The sequence below is a fragment of the Leuciscus leuciscus genome (genome assembly GCF_965113295.1).
Source record: "Leuciscus leuciscus genome assembly, chromosome: 6".
Taxonomy (NCBI): Eukaryota; Metazoa; Chordata; class Actinopteri; order Cypriniformes; family Leuciscidae; genus Leuciscus; species Leuciscus leuciscus.
This window is the reverse complement of record NC_138730.1, coordinates 17,836,987-17,857,359: the sequence shown is the minus strand read 5'-3', so window position 1 is coordinate 17,857,359 and position 20,373 is coordinate 17,836,987. Positions and strand designations below refer to the sequence as shown.

General features: G+C 36.7%; 2 protein-coding genes across 3 annotated transcripts in view; one reads left to right on the top strand and one right to left on the bottom strand.

Annotated features, from left to right (window-relative positions):
- Positions 1-753: 753 nt before the first annotated feature.
- LOC309500636 (Krueppel-like factor 9) lies at positions 754-9,279 on the bottom strand. 2 transcript variants are annotated; one of them, XM_082172294.1, is made up of 3 exons: positions 9,198-9,279; positions 8,463-9,115; positions 754-4,160 (listed from the first exon to the last, which is right to left on the bottom strand). In XM_082172294.1, the coding sequence occupies exons 2-3, from the start codon at positions 8,962-8,964 to the stop codon at positions 3,886-3,888; spliced, it is 777 nt and encodes a 258-aa protein (XP_082028420.1). In that variant the 5' UTR covers positions 8,965-9,115; positions 9,198-9,279; the 3' UTR covers positions 754-3,885. The 2 variants fall into 2 exon arrangements, with proteins under 2 accessions (XP_082028420.1, XP_082028421.1); XM_082172295.1 differs by having other exon boundaries at positions 9,202-9,279.
- A 3,842-nt stretch (positions 9,280-13,121) lies between these two features.
- The window catches only part of LOC309500529 (uncharacterized protein), a 67,613-nt gene continuing 60,361 nt past the window's right edge, over positions 13,122-20,373 (top strand). The window contains exons 1-9 of the mRNA XM_082172139.1: positions 13,122-13,242; positions 13,404-13,454; positions 13,668-13,816; positions 14,656-14,726; positions 15,028-15,193; positions 17,086-17,223; positions 17,318-17,495; positions 18,229-18,365; positions 18,454-18,557. Coding sequence (XP_082028265.1) covers positions 13,173-13,242; positions 13,404-13,454; positions 13,668-13,816; positions 14,656-14,726; positions 15,028-15,193; positions 17,086-17,223; positions 17,318-17,495; positions 18,229-18,365; positions 18,454-18,557 — 1,064 coding nt within the window. The 5' untranslated portion in view covers positions 13,122-13,172. The remainder of the gene's footprint in view (positions 13,243-13,403; positions 13,455-13,667; positions 13,817-14,655; positions 14,727-15,027; positions 15,194-17,085; positions 17,224-17,317; positions 17,496-18,228; positions 18,366-18,453; positions 18,558-20,373) is intronic.

The window sequence follows — 20,373 nt, the reverse complement described above, 5'->3', positions numbered from 1 at the left end:
TATGCAGTATGCTCCTTTCAACCATTCTTTCATAATTTGAGCCTGATGAATCTTGACATTGTGATCCTGCAATATGGACATGTGTCGTCTTCCTACATGGTTGTTTAAGAAATTAAAAGCTACACACTCCATCAATAAGGCTTACAGTAGGAGAACTCTTGCCAAACAGATATATAATCATTGGGGTTCAAAAGTATGAGACCAAACTAAAATTTTTCTTAAATTAAGCATTTCAGATTATGCACTATTTCAAATTTACTAATTAAATAAGCAAATTTGTTCCATTGATCTTGTGAACTCCTCGTACAGATGGTTCGAGATTCTTTGGATCTTTCTTCAAACATGCTGTAGAAAAAGCAGCATGAATGCTGCTGTTATTATAGTTTAATATCGCAACAAACCAAATACTAAGAAATTTTACCAAGAAAAAATTATATTTTGTTACTTTTAACTTACATTTTTATACTGATGACAGGATTTATATAATATATTATATAAAATTGTTTTAAACAAGAATGTATTTCACTCAATTAGGTTATGCAAGAATTTGAAAAATGTTTTAGATGAAGTACAGCATGTCACACTGTATTTCACATATTTCATGTCTCTCATCTCTCGGAAAAACGTAATGACCATTTTTGTGTCCAGTATGTATTTGAGGACATATGATGAGCTAAAGAAAACTATATTACAATCACAGTCACATCTCAGTATTTTCATATATAAAAATAAAATAAACACCAAAACACAAAATAATTCTTAATCCATTTATTTATTATTTAAAAAGCACTGGAGGGTATTTTTTGTTGGTTTGTTTTTGTTGGAGGCAAACAATGAATCAATCAAATCATTAGTCAAGTCTCATACCATAAAATAAGTACTGTAAGTACTGTAAAAAAAAAAGATATTTTAAAGCACACCAAAACAAAAGCATGTAATAAATAAAATGGCAGAGAATTGCAAAACAAAGCGAATGAAAAGAACGTTTAACATAAGGTCCTACTCGTGAAGGACAGAGGTTTTCAGCATTACGTTTTTATCACCTGAGGAGATACATGGAGGCTTTTGTATTGACAAAACCCATCGGTCCACTGATATGAGACATGGCTGTAGACTGAGACCTTAGTAGACCTCATTAGACATCCTTTTAGTGTGATCGCTACAGACAATCTGCCAATCAGTGCATATTCATTTTAGTGTGTCAAAACTGATGGACAAGATCTAGATTGTACGCCAAGCAACAAAGCAGTTCTTAAAATAAAGTCTCCAATCTACATATTCTCAATCTAGCGTCGTGATTAAAAGCAGCCGCGCTCGCACACATCTTAGTTTGACACGCAGAAATCGGATGCCTCGAACACAGCAAAATTTGCAGCATTTTTCCCGAAGGAACTACAGAATACGTGTTTTCCCCGCTATACGATTGCTAAGCTATCTGGGTTCTGCCCTAAACCATCTAGAAAGCTATGTTCTGCATACTATAGACATCTACAGTACATCAACCAATACAAAAGCATAAGAAACAAGACTTTCCAGTACATCAAACTAAATACAAAAGATAGTAACTGAAATTAAAGACCACAAAACACTCACAAATAAAAAAAAATTTAAATCAGATTTGATCCAGTGGTTTGTGATGGCTGTCCAGAGTACTAGCTGCGAATGTGTCGAGTATAATGGGAGGGATATCAAATGCAAAGTTGAGTTCGGACTGCTAAAAGAGGGCATTGTGAGTGAAAGTCCAAAGACGTGATCACAATGGTCTCAGTCTGTCGAGAATCACATACAAAGCCCACCGCAGCCCCAACACAGTAAACCATTGATGTCGTCAACGGTCAACAGATCCAGACGACTCACTACAGGAGAACTGCTACTAAAAGACGACATAAAAAACAAGAAAAACCCGGCCAAACATACAAGCATTGTGACGAATACATACTTTTAATTAGCTACAGAACAAACACAGTCTTCAATGCTATTCTGGTTTGGTTTGTTAAGTTGTCAGTTGTCATCCTGCTTCAAGTTACTGGCCAGCAGTAAACCTCAAAGCATTCTGAATATTGCATGATTAGAAGAACGGTATGATGAACCATTTAAAAAAAGCTGTAGTTTTGATACCAGACCAACTGAGTTCAGAGCTTTTGCATCCATTACACTCCAAAATGTAAAGCAAAATACAAACGAAAGTGAAAAGTCCACAAAAATCAAGTCCATTTTTCCTCACACTGGTTTAAGCACTCAGACGAAGGTGCGCAACAAGACAAATGTATCGATTTATCGTGACAGGTTTTTATCCCCTTCCACAGTGTTCGTTTAGTTGAGCACTATGCAGTAGCATCTATGCAGTGAAACCCATCACACTAGCAGACGACTAGCATTATTGACAATACCAGTAAGAAAAAAAGTGCAATATTGCATGTGTATTTCTTTAGTCGAGAAGAACGACGCCTGACGGCATACCTGTAGAAAATATCCGACAGTAAACAATGGTGCAAAACAAGTATATTAAGGCTTTCTGAGTTTCCTGATGTGTTTTTTTTTTTTTTTTGTTCTCTGAGATAGTTGTAAGAGGTCCGCGGGCGGGACAGTTTAGGAGAGAGATCGTTTCCCGGGCTCTCCCGCGTGAATACACACACACACACGCACACACACGAACGTGACGCGCACACATTCGCACACAAGCAGCACTATTCTATTCAAGCGTGTACTGTCACCCCTAATATAAGGTGTATTACTTCTAGTAGTTCATATAACATCTTTACCATTGAAGCTGCAAGCATAGATATTTATCTACACGTATCCACATTACTATTAAACACATTGCTACATGTATCAACATTACATGGCCAAACAAAAGAGTTCCTCCCAGTGGAAAATAATAATAATAATAATAATAATTGCATGGTCTAATAAAATTAACAATAAAAAAAATCCCCTACTATTTCAGTTGCCATGCTTATACTACTAATAGAAAACAAAAGGAAATTAAGATGACAATAACTTATTACATTTTTCAGTAGGGAAAGCTATGTGGAAATGCGGCATTGCAGGCAGTTTTTCTACCCGGAAGAAACTCACTGGCCGTTTCGGTTTCAATCGATAACGTTGTTTGGTTTCAAAGGTGGTCAAGAATATAATTCGTTTAAGGAATGGATAAACTTGACATCACAACTTCAAGGTTTAGCAAAGCCAAGGAGTTTTAAGAATGCATAAAGTCACTGCACGTGTTATGCGTGACTAGGCTAATTCATGAGTAACACACAAATACTTTGAGATAATTCTGCAACTGAACCTGGTTATTGCGTCGTACAGCATGTGTGGACAACAAAAACCAGAGAGGGTTGGCCGTTCTGGCTATACAAAAAGACATGACAAACAAGGTTGTGCGAAAATTTTCGACGATAGATGGAACGACTGTAAAAAATGACCAAAGAACGAGTAAACTTTCCCTTAAACTGTGACATATCCTTTAGGAAATTTCAAAAACATGGCTGACAAGTGAAACAACAACGATGGCCGACGGAAAACATTGTGCTGCTGGTAGCAATTTTGTTTGCATGCACCCAAAAAAGGCCATTACGGCATTTCAGATGAATCTAGAACACCCAAAGCAAGCAAATTAAGACCAATGCTGCGTTCGCCATCACTTGTCGGTCATGTGATCGTTTAATCACGTGACTTGGGAATGTGCTTGAGCGTTTGTGTCTCCTTCGCCCGTTTTGGTCGTCACTGGTTGGGCGAAGGGGTTCGGAGGAAGACGTGGTGAAGTTCTTCATTTTTGGCCTGTGGAAGTGAGGACTGAGCTTAAAAGGATCCCAGCATGCACGGCGATCGAGTAAGCTGCAGTGTCTTAGAGACGGTGGTCACAGTGCAGAAGGCAGGGGTCTACATGGCAGTGCTGGCGTACTCTGAGGAGGCGGCGGTGGGCTGGGTCGAAGCGGATCCCTGAGCCGAACCCTTGCGGTTGATCATGGAGGGGTGGAAGTTGGGGTGCCGGCGGGCGTGCTTGATGAGGTGGTCGCTGCGCATGAAGCGCTTGTCGCAGAGTGGGCACAGGAAGCGTTTCTCGCCTGTGTGGGTGCGCAGGTGTCGGGCCAACTCGTCAGAACGGGCAAACTTCTTTTCGCAGTCGGGCCAGGTGCAAGGAAAGGGCCTCTCACCTAGACAGAGCACATGGACGATCCACAACTCATTAGACGACATTAATGTCGTATAAAATACACAAGTGCACTATAAAGTAAGCAATGGCTTGGCACCTGCACTATCTACTATTCTAGATATAAAGCATACTAACTGATGAACTTCAGACAGCTACTATACTAGTTTTTTTAGCAACTAGGGCTGCACGATATATAAAAAAAATGTATCAAAATATTGCAAATGTACATATGCATTTTGCAGCAGCTTGTGATAACTGAATGATTACTTATAACTTAAAAAGTTTTAGGGTCACAGAGAATAGACTGGACACATGACTGTTACATAGGTGTGACATGCTTAATGTTTTTAAAGGGATAGTTCACCCAAAAATGAAAATTCTGTCATCATTTACTCACCCTCATGTTGATCCTAACCTTCTTCTGTTGAACACAAAAGAAGATATTTTGAAGAATGCTGGTAATCAAACAGTTGATGGTATCCATTGACTTCCATAGTAGAAAAAAAAAAATACTATGGAAGTCAATAGCTGTCGTCAACTGTTTGATTACCAGCATTCTTCAAAATATCTTCTTTTGTTTTTAACAGAAGAAAGAAAGATCTTTGCGCACAGATGCGCGTTTCAGGTAGCGTGCAAACACTAACTGATTCCTCTTTCGCATCTCCTTGCGCTTGACCACACACACACACACACACACACACACACACACAAAATTATGTCAAAATACCCGTCTCTGCAAGTATTCTCGTAAACCGCTGTCTTAGTATTCTCAGTCGGCTATGTCTTAAGTGAACGTAAACAGTTGAGAAAGAAATCGGATGTGTATCATTATATTGGACCCGTGCGTAAGGTCTTAAAGTGACATCAGCCTATAAATACCTGCTGCTGTCTGTCATTCATGTTAATCAAACAACAAAGCACAGCTTGAACAAAGATTAATCGAAATTTAATTTATACAGTGAACACTGTAGTGTTATTTACATTTAGGCCTACTACCTTTCTTTATAGGTAACTTTGTTATATTGTATTTATCTATGCTTGTGATTAGTGTTTTTGTTCTTATTTTTTCTTCATTACACCCCCCAAATTATTTGTTTTTCATGCTGATCGAAAAATGATCTGATCCGTTACTCAAAAATTGTAATATGATCCGAACACTATTGATAATCAGATTGGAGTTAAATTTTTATTGATTACATGATTACATATTCACACAATGTTAGTAAATTATTCATAATTTATTGATTCTCCCTAATTCTTTTTTTTTTTTTAACTTTTTTACTTTTACTTTCTAAAAAAGCCTATCACTCTAATATAATACATGCAGACACTAATCAAGTGACCGTCATTACATGAAAAAGGAGAGGCAACATGACACTTAACCATTGAATTTACAGAAATTATTTCATTTTTCATGTTTTCTCAACATTGCATATCAAATCAACTCCTGAAGAATGCATTTTATAATTATTTGAATTATCACGTTTTTGGCTTTAAATCACATTAAAATGCACAAATCCATATCATTTCATAATTACATGTAATGCAGGTAAACAGAAACTTTTTTTTTTTGTCAGACACACCTCTTTTCAACTAATATTTTTAATAATTAAGTCAATAATTTAAGAACACATTCAGACATTAATGGTTCTCAGATTCCAATTAATGATCTAGTGACATGCAGGTACAAAAATAAAGAATTTAATCTTTTTAGCATTTGTTGATTTGTTTTTACTTATTTTAATCTGACATTTTTATGATTTAATGAATTATTAGCTTTTCATTAAACTCCCTACCTCTCTGCAGTTTCTTCAAAAACCCCAGTCTGGGAAACCCTGATGTAACGTAATGTTTAATGCCCTTCATGTTGTGGATAGCAAAACATTTAATATCATCTTTCTTTTTGTATTTTTATTCAATATGGTACAAGACTGTCCTATTAAAAGTATTTAGAATACATTAACTAAATTGTGTAATGTAATAGATTACACTACTAATAACTAAAAATGTTATCATCATCATATATTTGCAATCTGTAACTGATCACCAGCTATCATTAGCATACTGTACGAGGGTCACAGTCGACAGAACCAATCAGGTGATCACGAAAGTTAATCATTTGCATGCTTTTTTATGTTTTGTCAGTTTAAGAATTCAAGCTATTTTAAACCAATCAAGATCGATAAGACACGAAAGAGAATCCAAAATGCTAATTTTGGTGAGTAATAAATGTTTAAACATTATATTAGGTTTTTATTGTGGTATAAAAATTGCCATTGTGAAATTTCCCTGGTATCTAAAATGTTGGTGTCATAAACGTATTTGTTAAATACTAGGTTACATGGGTCAAAAACTAACTTTTTTGTGGCAGGTCCTGTGAAGAGAGGTTCGGGAGTAACGGAATACATGTAACGGCGAACGTAATCAGGATACAAAAATCTGGGAACTAATTTGTTACAGTTACGTAAAAAAAGAAAGAAAAGAAATCAGATTATACTTACATTTAGTAATTTTTTTTAAATACTATCAGGATTACAATGGTTTCACTTAAAACTAAATAAATTAGTATTTTGATAATAATGCTATTGTAGGGCTGGACGATATGACCTAAAATCAAAATCTCGAATAATTGAACATTGAAAACAGATCCGAGAGAAATAAACAGATCTGAGAGAAATTTCAAAAAGGAGAATTAAAAACAAAAGGAAAGAAAATAACTGTGTGTGTTAACTCGTTTAATAACCAGGACGAATCAGGTGATGAGTATGTGATAATGGCTGTGAAGTGCTGTATATGACAACAAACTCATTAAGCCTATATCCAAGCCTTTGCTTAGGATGAGCGCATTTAATTTCTTGTGTGTGTGTGTGTGTGTGTGTGTGTGTGTGTGTGTGTGTGTGTGTGTGTGTGTGTGTGTGTGTGTGTGTGTGTGTGTGTGTGTGTGTGTGTGTGTGTGTGTGTGTGTGTGTGTGTTCGGGAATTTGCAGTGACGGAAACAGTGACAATTTTAAGTTTGAAGGAGTAAAGCCTGTGTTTAGGCTATTAAGGAAATGCAATTTGGCCAAAGAAGAACTTTTACTTTAAATAGCCAAATGTAATTTAAAAGCAGCCTACTTCAGTGCAATATGATGCCATATCATCACGCTTAACACTGAGAATTAGAATATTTGTAATGTGACGATTGGGTGCAGATATCTAAATCAGAGAATATCACAGGTTTGAGTAGCTGGTGGGTGGATGATTTATATTAACAGCGAATTCAGTTGATATCTCTATTTGACAGCTGGTCTTCTGTCGCCATACTGGTGCATGCACAATTATTCTTTTCACTTGACTTCATTTACATATGTGACCTTGAGGTAATCCAAAAGTAATCAGATTACATTACTTTCATATTGTGGTTCTTGGATTATGTTACTAAATACTTTATGAAGTAATTTAAAACTGTAACGGAATAGTCCAATATTTTTAAAGTAACCCTAACTCTGTGTACTAATGATTTCTTAGTGTAGTAGCTATCTGTACTTGCATTTTCTTAGTGTAGTAACTGTAGGCCTACTAGTTTATCTTACTATGCAAGGTCCTGCACTTGTGTTCTGTTTAAAAACTATCACTTTGTCTGAACAGTAAACTAAATTCATGAACAAAAGCAAGTGGTAAAGACCGTTTTGAACAGCTCATCATGAAGAGAGGCCAGGTGTGACTTAAATGCCTCGTTTAGCTTTAGTCAAATAACAGAAAGTGCATTAACATGGGAACCGCGCACGCGCGCGTTCTGTAATCGAGCTCTGTTCATATGCAAATATAGGGTTCGTCACTATACTACTACTATACTCGTCCTCCCTCACGCGCTCCTTCCTTTGTTCATAAACTTTCTTTGTTCGGAGGCCACAGTTGGGAGTTTTCACTCTTTTGTTCAACTAACGAGAAGTGAATTACATTATTATCCACAAATTCACGTTTATTATATCTATTCATAGCTGTTAGTGAGAGTTGACAGAGGGAGCCCCTGACAACAGTCAACAAACAAACGGCCGACCGTTAAAAGTTACTCTAACCGTGAGCTCCAATAAAACAACCCATAATATGGTTAAACCCTTCCAGCAGTAAAACTAATACATACACTATGAGCAGTTTATAAAACTGTATAAATTTCATACGATCCAAGTTAATGACAAGGACAGTATAAATACGCATATTCAAAGTACATAACGTTACGTGTACACACAAATATACGTGTATAATTAATGGTAATGATGCCTGCGGCGTAAGCGTCCATCCGCTCCCATGTGCTTCAGCTTACCTGTGTGGGTCCTGATGTGCGCTTTCAGGTGGGATGATTTGCCATATACCCTGTCACACCCGTCGAAAGTACAGGGGTGACGCTTGGTGGGGGACCGGGGCGCACCCCCTCCTCCCCAAAACTGCTGAGTGTTATTGTACTGTCCCGGGACAGGGGTGGCAGAGGGGGTCATGGTCGGCGTCGGGGTGGTGGAGTCAGACAACGTGGTGTAGCCGCTCTCTCCGCATGACGAGTTGCTACTCTCGGAGTAGGCCGACATGGGACGAAACTTGCCGTGCAGGTCGGTGAGGATCTCCGCCACCGTCATCATATTGGCCCCCTCTAACCGGAGCGTCTCCCGCACCTCCCTGTCCTCGCTCGACCCGTCTGGCTCCCCGGCAGGAAGGCCCTGAGGAGGGGCCTGAGCCGCACCAGACACCGGGGTGGGTCGATGGAGGACGGGACCGCTGGATATCGACACCAGACATTCAGCGGCCAGATAATCCGAATAGGCGAACGACATCTTTTTTTATATTTTTTATATCGCGACCGGGTTTAACGACACAACAAAAGTTCTGATGGAGAGCCTCGTTTCCTGAGCCCGTGCGGTTCTTCTCCAAAGACTTTCAACACGTTGTTTTTACTCATCAGCAGCAGCGACCTTTGCTATTTATCTATGATGAATACAAACAAAACAAATTAAATGAACGATAAAAAAAATTATATCCAAAAGAAGTAAAAAAAAGAATACGCTACCGACGTGTCTGCGTTTCTAGCCCCAACGTGGTGTCCTACATTGCCCCTCGTTTCATTGTGTCTGCTGCTGAAACCGGCAAAGCCCACGCCACGCCCCCGGTAGAGAAGTTCGGAGTCCTACTACGGAGAAGGCTTGGCTAATGAATATTAATTACGTAACGCGCCGTTCGCCCGGTAGGCTTAACAGATTGGCTGAAAAGCAGACGTGAGTAAATAGGCGTGGCTTAAGCAGGCGAATACACGAATCACGGGACCAGGAAGGTTACTAAGCAACTTCAGAGTGACTTAATTAATATTCATACACAAACATTTGCCATAGTAGGCTTCATAATCTTCCAGTCGTCAGCATGCAACGAGAAACACGCACCGAATCACGTGGTGAACTGACGTGCACTACGGGCGTGGAGCAAAGAGAGACCATTTAATAATAAGTCAAATTACATTGTAGGGAAAAATCTATTCTGATCACAGTGCAGTTTGCTTTGAGTAATGCATATTAATAATAGTAATAACAACTACTCAAATTAATTCTTATCATTTGGTGACATCATATCGTAGGCTAAATGAAGATGTGGAAGGTGGTGTCCTCTTCATTTTGAAGACTAATCTTCAACACAAGACAGCTCTAATGGAGAAATGAGTAGTATTTAGTTCATGGAATGAAATTTTGGTCTGTTTTTTCCCCCCTTCAGTTTACTAAGATGGAGACTGGTCACAACATGCCCTGTTTACACTCACTCATCTCTCACGAAGTTGCACTCTAATCCTAAAATATAGGTCCTCAACTTTTTGAAATAGTTTCTACAGTTTCTAAACAACACCCTCTTGCCATAAACTAGTGTCATCAGAGTGCACAATGAACACCCCAGCAGATTAGACCCCGTTCATCAGTACAGCCAGGCCTTCAGCCGGTCCTCCCAAGACCAGATGGAGTCTGGTGTCAGAGTATTACAGCGAGCAACAAGCCATGAAAAGCCATGATTATGAGATATAGAGAGTCACTATGGATGAAGTAGGGCAACCTGAAAGCCCCAACAGATGCTGTGAATCATGCATGATGGCCTCCTCCCTTTTTTGTCCAACAGTTCATACAGTGAAATGTGTAGTGGAAAAATAGGCAGCGCTTTGGAGGATTGAAAGAAATAATGGAATACTGTTAGTAGGTCAGTGAAAATAAAGGCTTTGTAGATAGTTTGTGTGTGTGTGCGTGCGTGTGTGTGTGTGTGTGTGTGTGTGTGTGTGTGCTGTTCATGTAAGGTTTGGGGCCCACACACACACCATGTTGATCTAACTATTTATTTGCTTCTTGTGAATAAATTTTTTTAAAGAATGTTTCAAGATTTTTACTGCAAAAAAACTAGGAAAATGATTTTGTTTATTAATGTGCTTCACTGCACAGCTAGCCCAGAAGATGGTGCCAAAGTTGAGGACAAGCCTTTCTATTCCTCAACTGTTTCCAGTGAACAGACTCTTACTATCACTTATATTTAGACATTTAACAATGTAAAGCCTGACATATGAAACAATAGTCAGAAAAATCTTATTTTTTTAAAATTTATGTAACACCTATATATATATATATATATATATATATATACACTACCGGTCAAAAGTTTTAGATCGGTACAATTTTTAATGTTTTTAAAAGAAGTATCTTCTGCTCACCAAGGCTGCATTTATTTGATTAAAAATACAAACAAAAACAGTCATATTTTGAAATATTATTACAATTTAAAAGCTGTTTTCTATGTGAATATATAGTTAAAGTGTAATTTATTCCTGGGATCAAAGCTGAATTTTCAGCATCATTACTCCAGTCTTCAGTGTCACATGATCCTTCAGAAATCATTCTAATATGATGATTTGATGCTCAAGAAACATTTATGATTATTATCAATGTTGAAAACAGTTTTTTACATTTGTATTTCATGATGCTATGATGAATAGAAAGTTCAAAAGAACAGCATTTATCTGAAATCTAAAGCTTTTGTAACATTAAACAATACCGTTCAAAAGTTTGGGGTTAGTAAGAATTTTAATTTTATTTTGGGGGGAAAGAAATCAAACAAATCAATACTTTTATTCATCAAGGATGAGTTAAACTGATCAAAAGTTACAGTAAAGACATTTATGATGTTAGAAAATATTCAATTTTAAATAAATGCTGTTCTTTTGAACTTTCTATTCATCAAAGAATTTTGAAAAAAAAATTGTACACAACTGTTTTCAACATTGAAAATAATAATGAATGTTTTTTGAGCATCAAATCATCATATTAGAATGATTTCTGAAGGATCATGTGACACTGAAGACTGGAGTAATGATGCTGAAAATTCAGCTTTCATCTGAGGAATAAATTACAGTTTAAAATATATTAAAATAGAAAACAGTCATTTTAAATTGTCATAATATTTCACAATAATATGTTTTTTTTTTATTGTTTTTTATCAAATAAATGCAGCCTTGGTGAGCAGAAGAGACTTCTTTTAAAAACATAAAAAATCTTACCGATCTAAAACTTTTGACCAGTAGTGTGTATATTTATATACACACACATACAGTATTGTTGCTTCAGTCCATTAAGAGTCCTTTTTTTATGTGAAACATTTTTACATTTACACTTAAAATATTGAGTAAAATCAGAGAAATCAATGAAACATACCTCATGAATTTGGGAAATACAAGTAAAAAAAAAACTTAAGTTGATCAGAATAAATATGTTTAAAACAAGTTAAGAAACTCAAATATTTGAGTAAGCCAATTTAATTAAACAATAAGTAATGTGAATCCACTAAAAACTGATTTTTAGGCATGTTGTGTCCAATCTCAAACAATCAATTAAGTGATATTCAGAGATCTAAACCCCTTAACTGTCTCCGTCCTGCTATACACTTGGTTTTCTTTTTTATTTATCGCCTTTTTTCATATCTCATATTTTAGTAATCATCATGAATTAGGTATCATTCGAAAGCTTACGAACTCAAAAACATCCTGTGAAAACCGTTTTGAAATTGGACATTGCGTTACCATGGTAACGATACTTTAAATTCTTTTTGCAGCCCCTCCCCTAGTGGGCGGTGTCAGGTTTCATATTACAAAATTATTTTAACTACTTTGTAATCCATTAAGTGTTTATTGTGAAAAACGAACAACTGTAAAAGTTATTCTTTCACTTACTTTAGTAAAAAATCTGTAAAGGTTTCACAGCAAAAAGACACACGACCCACTACCTGAAGGATGGCGTTTTTACAATTATACTAAAGGGCTTTTACTTGCTATATATAATTAATCAGATTAAAAATATGGTAAAAATTGTGGTGAGGCACTTACAATGGAAGTGTATGAGGCACATCTCTGGAGGATTTTAAAGCACAAATGTGATGCAATTCATAAAAACAATTACATTAATTTATCTGTTAAAACCTTATTATTCATATTTATGGCTTTAAAGCTTTTCAGCATTAACTTTTCATAGCAACAAGGTTGTAATATTGAATATACTGTAACTGTACACAAAAAAGCTAGTAAGTGATGTTTAACTCATAAATCATGATCCACATTTTGTTTATACTTTTTCGTGATACTTTTGTAACAGTGAGTATTTAAGTGTTTACAGATTGCCTGGCTCCATTTAAACACAAAATATTTAACAAACATTGTAATTAAAATAATGAAATGATAATTAAACGTTTCAAAGGTAAAACTTTGCTCAATGCTCAAGCCATGCCAAATCCGTGAGCATGTTATGAGAAGGCAGGGACTCAGTTCAAGATGTCCATCGGTATGCTGCGAGATTTTGTTAGCTGGATGGTCCCCTGGTGGGCATCTGTCTTCTGATTGGTGTCTGAATGTCCTGTGGGTTTTTACAAAGGCTTAACTCAACATCTATCCATTCACTTATGTGGTTATGCTTTCCTAGTAATGGTCTCTTCCTATAAGTGTTGGTGCAGGGCATTACTTTAAATCCAGTCACTTATGGCTATGTCTCCGGTTTGTCTATCGTGCCAAAATCTCTGTTTAATTATGTTGCTTATCTTCTTCAGAGGTAAGTGTTTCATTTCCTATTCTTAAATATCCTCCTTTGAATATTTCGTCTACTATAAAATGGTCAAGTAGCCTAAATGATTGTTTCCCTACAAAGTTTTGTGTAAGTGTTAGTACTTCTGCATTCAATGATGGTTTTTAACTTGCTTATGTTTTTATAAGCTGACTGCCATAAACTGCACCAAGGTCAACTTTGCAAGTCTACTTGCCCTGGTAAGAGAATATGTTGATAAATAGGTTTTTGCTATTCCTTAAGAATGAAAAATTGCAAAAACAGTATTTACTTTATAATTTGTACGATTAAGGATTTCACCAAATTGATGTTTTGTATGATTTAGCTCACTTCTGGGGACACATTTGTTCCTAAAGTATAAAACACACACACACACACACACACACACACGCATATATGACTTTTGTGTACAGATGTGCAGAAAGGGCAAAGGCACACCTATAGATACAGTACAACGATAACCAGTGCCTGGAAAGGTCCTTCATCAGGAAGCAGTCAGTTAGCTTTGGACTGTGTTGTTGACATTGATGTCCGGCCAGGATGTCCAGAAATGATATTAAAGGTATGTTCTATTATGTCAGTCATGTTATGAATGCAATTTTGTCATCCAAACTCTAAATTTAAACTACGATGTGAAAAAACGTTTTGAAATTGGACATTGCGTTACCATGGTAACGGTACTTTTAATTCTTTTACCAGGCTCCTCCCCTAGTGGGCGTTGTCAGGTTTCATATTACAAAAATGTATTTTAACTACTTTACAATCAAAACCTTTACTAATTTTGACAAAACACATTTCGACGTAAAGGCCTGAGTCTCAAGGTTTCATATTTTGTAATAGAAGTGATATTTGGACAAAAATGTATTAATTTGTTACAGGAGAATGCATAAAAAAAAAAAAAAAAATGGAATGTAGGTGACACTCGGTGGCTATTTTTTAGGAGCTATCTCATAGGAACTTACATTTTTGTGAGATCAACTTCAAATTATTTAGTAAAATATTTATTTTATATAAAATAAAATAAATATTTAGTAAAATACATTTGATTTACAGTAAACTTCCAAAACTTTTTTACACTTTCATTTTTTTTTTAAAAGTTATTCTCTGCTGAGTGTCTTCTTTAAAACAAGACCGAACTTAGATCTATATTCCAAAGCATTCTTGAATTACAACCGTTTAAGTTTGGATAGTGCATTTTCACGTCTATTCACAAAAAGGGGGGTGACAGTTAAATATTTATATTTTTTAGAGTGCATATTGATATAACTTTTATGGACTATTAATGGACACTGACACAGTGCTTTTGATTCAAACTTAGATAATGGTTAAAATAATAGCCGTTATTCACATACTAATACCTTTTATATGTTGTTTAATCTATTCCATTTTTTATATATATAGCTGAGGAACATACAAATAAAGCATAGCTCATCGAAAAGAGACAATTCGGTGCTACGCTTGAAAAACACAAGGTAAATTCAAAGTTTCTGTTGGTGCAATTTGCTTATGCTCACCGATGCTCTTCTAACTAAACCTTTTCTGTGTTTGCATCCAATTATATAAAAAAAAAAGAATGTATAGTCACTGTTATTTTATATCTGGCTCAAAGTGTCAGAATTAATCAGAGTGATATAAACATTTTAAATAACACTGTACTTCGGATGAGGGTCATGCCATTGACTATAATTCTTGACACACTAGTTAGTCTGTATTCATCATGAATGGGACGAGTGTTGAGAGGTTGAAGGTCCATCTGGTGTTTTGATTTCTCAGAGAGTCATTGGAGAAGACCCCCCTGTGGTTCTCGCTCGAGGGGGGAAAGGTCACAAAGCTCTGCCCACAGGAGGCTGAGCAGGTGTGGACCCTCAACATCAAGAGATCCATTCTGAGCATGTTCCAGACCTCTCACTCGGGACGAGTCAGGGAGACGCTGAGAGAGGTGAGAGAGGAAGTTCCGTACAGGCCAGCTTTTGTACAACAAACATATGCTCATTTTTGAAAATGTATTTGAGAAAAATGCAAATATAGTAATCAGCATATTAGAATGATTTCTGAAGGATCATGTGAATGAATTCGGACACTGAGTCTCTGACTGAGTGTCCCGAAGGGCTGCCGCTTTTGCATATTTTTGCTTGCTGTTTAATAATTATTTGAAACTTAGCAACTTTGCAGCTCCAGTAATAATGAAAATATTTATCGTGAACTCTGTCATGGAAACTATAAACCTTAATTAAACAATTGTTGCAGGCAGCATACGGAGGTAGGAAGGCAACAAGGCACATCTGAATCCAATTATTGTGAGACGCCTTCAGCTGAAGGCAGCTTAGATGAATCCTTCGCTGACTATGATATCCCACAATCCTGTGCGTTCCATTCCATGACAGTTGAGCAAAAAATAAATATGGCGTCTGAAAATTGCGGTTGGTAGTCAGTTTGTGTGTAAATGTACATTTTTGACCTACTATGCCCACATATAGCGAGAAATTACTATTGTAGTAATTAAATATTGGCTTAGTTGTCAGCAAAGCTTGCTCTATTTTGTTGTAGATCATTAAACCGTTATGCTGACTTAGAAATCTGTCTGAAATCAAGGTGCATTCACTCCATGTCGTAATTAACGTAATTACGAGATTTCAACTAGTAAAATAGTTGCGTCCTCGTAGAGCTCAAAGATGTCCGTTGTCACGGACAGCCTGCATGTGATCATTTTCTGATAGTGTCAGAAATGTAGCATGATCATCTCACAGTGTGTTTGCTGCTACGACCTACGTCCACTGACCAGTCAATACAAATGCACCATGAAATGCATATTGATAAATGCGTCATGATGCCAAAACTTAAAACTAATTACCTCAAGCTCCATTTGCAAAATTAGCATGCCAAGTTGGCCTCTTTTCCCCAGCCATGACCGCTTCCATAATCTCTTTTTCGTTTCCTTCTCTTTTTTTAGCGCACATAAAAAGGATAATTGCCAAAGTCCAAATTGCTATTTGTTCACCACTAGCGCAAGCTGATGACATTTTATTCTGCTATACTAACTTGCATCGCTACGATACTATTAGTCCAGTCATTTTTAGCCAAAATGGGGGTCAACCTTGAACAAATTGCAACAGAAGCAATCTCAACTGATTTTGTATCCTCAATATGTCATGAGTAAGGGAAAAAAAGCCCCAAAGAATCCCATTAGGGGAAAGTTTCGAAGCCTTTATTAATTATTATTGCAGAGATGGGGTTTGGGTCTGGGTCTGTGGGACTGTTTCTGGGGATTCACTTTTTATTTTACCTACCTTTTGTCTTCTGCATTCTCCTTACCATTGTCTCCTGTTCTTCCCTCAGACTCGTCCCCCAGAAACAGTCCCACAGCCCCAGCCCCAAACCCCATCTCTTAAAAATGAATAAAGGCTGGTTTCTAAAGTACTTCTTCCTGCCTCTATGTATTAATGCTCATGGGTAGCCTAAATGGGTTCCATTCAGGCTTTTTCTAAACTTTCCCCTAATGGGATTCTTTGGGGCTTTTTTTCCCCTTACTCAGGACATATTGAGGATACAAAATCAGTTGAGTTTGCTTCTGTTGCAATTTGTTCAACCCTTTTTCATAAAATGACTGGACTATATGATTCAAGAGGTGTCATCATCGTACAGTCTACATGCATGTCGTACCCAAGTTTATTAGATCCATGTCATACAGTGTGATTTGTAATGATCATAGGATTGCAGAAATCGCACAGTCTGTAGCAGACTGTAGCAGTCCGAGGCAGCCATATTTGAAGACTGAGGTGCATGCTGTGATAGGTGCAATATTAATGATGTTGGACTATGTTTTCTCTACAGACTGATGTGTATGGGACATGTATGAGTTATTATGAACAGAGAGGACCATCACTGATGAAGACCCGAAACCTCCAGCAGTGCCTCAGTGACAGAATCAATCAGTTTTGGAGGAACTCTGTCCCCCTGAAGGAAGGCATGGTGGGCCCCAATTTTTGCACACCACACTTAACATTCACATAACTGACCCAACGAGAATTTGTCTTCAGTTTGAGTGTCCCTTTCGTCTGATTAGACAGTGAATGCAGGGCTCACATGCATCCAGCTCTATGATGGGACAATGCTGAAGAAGGTCAACTGTACAGAAACAGTGTCACTGATTCCCCTGCCAGGCCTGTTAGAAGCAACAGAGACCAAAACCGTTTCAAGCCTAACTCTACTCAGAACCCTTGAAGTGATTCCAATGGACTTGGGTAAGACTAAGATGGCTTTTGATCCAATATGATCACATTACTCTTTTTCAGAGGTGTATAGTAATGCCATATTTCTACTACAGTTTGATAAGAAAATATTCATTTTGAAAAATTCACTTCACTTCAGTATTCACTTCTCCTCTGACACATTTCTCTCTACCCTTTTGAGGATCAAATTTGCTAAATTTTTCAAACCACGAAAAAGCTACAAACCCATCGTTGATAGCGACATTTAATTGATGAAAGAATAACTTTGACTGACTCTTTTGATAAATTAGATTCTTGTGAATCTGTCAAACTGGTTTGAAAAGATATCTAAATTATTCATTTAGAATATATAACAATGTGCAATGGATTGTCTCCTTAAAGGCTCACCCAAAACAAAAAAATTCTGTCATTAATTTCTCACCCTCATGTCGTTCCAAACCCGTAAGACTTTCGTTCATCTTCGAAACACAAATTAAGATATTTTTTTATGAAATCTGAGAACTCTGCATTTGACAGCTATGCAACTGAAACTTTGACGCTTCAAAAAGATCATAAAGAGATCGTAAAACTAATCCATATGAATTGAGCAGTTTAGTCCAAAATGTTCTGAAACGACACAATCGCTTTATATGATGTATAGATTGAATTTGGGCTTCATTCACATATACATTCATCAATGCACACATCAGATATGGTAAACAGAAGCTCACGCATTATTCTTAATTATTCTTCTCTGTAATTTCAGGGCAGATCACCGGCCACTTGACCAGTATTGTGTTTGAGGCTGAAGGCCAAACCTCAGGCAGACATGGTGGACCATCAGTTCAAGAGGTTTCCAACACCGTGAGGAGGTTGTGTGCTTACCTTGCAGATCAACAACAGGTGAGGTCAGGCATGATTCACGGCATTAAAACATTTCTTTATTAATTGATGATGCCAGGTTTCTCTCACCTCTCTTCATTATTCTTAGCAATCAGAGCTTCTGCTCAGTCTGGTGCTTCAGTTGCGATCAATGTCATCCCATCAGTTGAGAGACTTGTGGCATGAGGCCTCCTTCAAATGCAGAGACGACTGGTTGGTCCTTCAACAATTTATTATATGGTTTTTAAGTTAAATGTATACTTTTTTTTTGTTTAGTTTTTTTGCTTGTGACTTTAATTTTGTTATGCTAAAAATCTTATTATCATTAATTTATACAATACAGTGTTGTTGTGATCTGATCACATAATAATGATTTTTTAAAGAATTAAAAATAAAATAAATTCTGATGAGCTAAACTGCCATAAACATAATGTCTTTTTATAAATTCACATATAATTTCTAGCTTTTTATTTTTATTTTGGGGGTGAAATTAGATTTTTTTCCCCGATTTAAAAAAATTCATTTTACTTTCCTGTTAGTAGCAGTAATAGACACACAGAGTCTCTTAACAGACATGGTAATAAAAAAATCAAATAAAAAAATAGATGGGAGGAAATGTTTTATTTCAAAGCTTTTTGCATTATCTCGAAATGTTTTTTTGCATTGTTGCAAATTAGCTCTAAAGAGAAATTAGAATAATGTTTGGATCAGTTTGAATAGAAGTAGCTTGATGTTCATTCATTCATTCATTTTATTTTATTTAAGTGTCATGCACAGAATTTGTGCCCAGCCCACATGGGCTTATAAGACACTGACATTTCAAATAAAAAGCGGACCTTATACCATTATAAACAATATCATTACATCTTGGGATAGAGCGTTCTTTGCCTTAAAGTCCAAGCTTTCTCCACAAATGTTGCCACACTAAACCAGTCATTACTAAACAACCAGCTCAACATATCCCCTTCAGATAACCAAAATAAATCAGGATTCTTACATTGAATCTTTTCAAACAAAACATTTCTCAAATCATTATACAAAGGACAGTAAAACATAAAATGAAATTCATCCTCAACCAAACTCAAATCACAGACAGCACAAAGCCGGTTTTCCTCAGGAACCCCTTTATACCGACCCACTTCCACCTCCAAAGGCAGCACTCCTGCTCTGAGCTGTGCACACAGTTGTATTAATATTGCTATCAATTAATCTGTTCGTCCAGCAAACACTCAGTATTGATCGTCTGCCAATACCCAGAAAGGATATTTTTCATGGCCACAGAAAAATGACTCACTCTTAGTATTTAGCTGAGATCGAATAGTTTAAGGATCGTTGATTTACAAGCAATGACCAGAATCACTGTGCTCAAAAGTTTTACAAAACTAAATCACAAACACATAAAAAATCTAAACAATCATTTGTCTTTGAGCATGCTGTTTTGCATATGTAACTGAATTGGGTGTTGATGGAGAAACTATTAAAGATGCAAATTATTAATATGTTGCATAGGTATCAACATAACATAAATGCTCATTCAGATAATTAAAATGGAAATTCATAGATACCAAACATGGTATAGGTGAGGTTACATTAAACTAAAGCAACACCATGTAACTTTTGCTCTCGGGGTCCCCCTACAGTTGGGAAACAGTATTGTCTTCTACTACTATTGTAAAATCTGTCATGGTAACACCAAGGGATACACATGCATTTGTTGACAAGCCGATATCCCGAACTCTGCAGAAGGAGTTCTCACGTCTTGGGCAGACTGCCTCGGTTGCGTGTGAAATGTCTTCATCCCAGGTACAGTGGCATATATTTCAGCATGTCATATGAATATAATTTCATGGGTTTTATTTTTTCATCGAAAACTAGCATGTTAGCGTTTACTAGCTACCAGATTGATAATTCGCTCTTCTACTAGCATTACTTGATTCATGAAGATAAATGGAGGACCAGATAGCTTCCGTAACATAGCCAGGCAGACAACAAATTTGAAAAACTAGAGATAGTATGCAAGCAATATACT

What these genes read in the sequence shown, in the direction of transcription:
- LOC309500636 (XM_082172294.1), bottom strand. Translation starts at nt 8,964, where the DNA reads ATGTCGTTCGCCTATTCGGATTATCTGGCCGCTGAATGTCTGGTGTCG. An exon ending in GCACATCAGGACCCACACAG is followed by an intron (nt 4,161 to 8,462) that starts GTAAGCTGAAGC and finishes TGCTCTGTCTAG; the next exon opens with GTGAGAGGCCCTTTCCTTGC.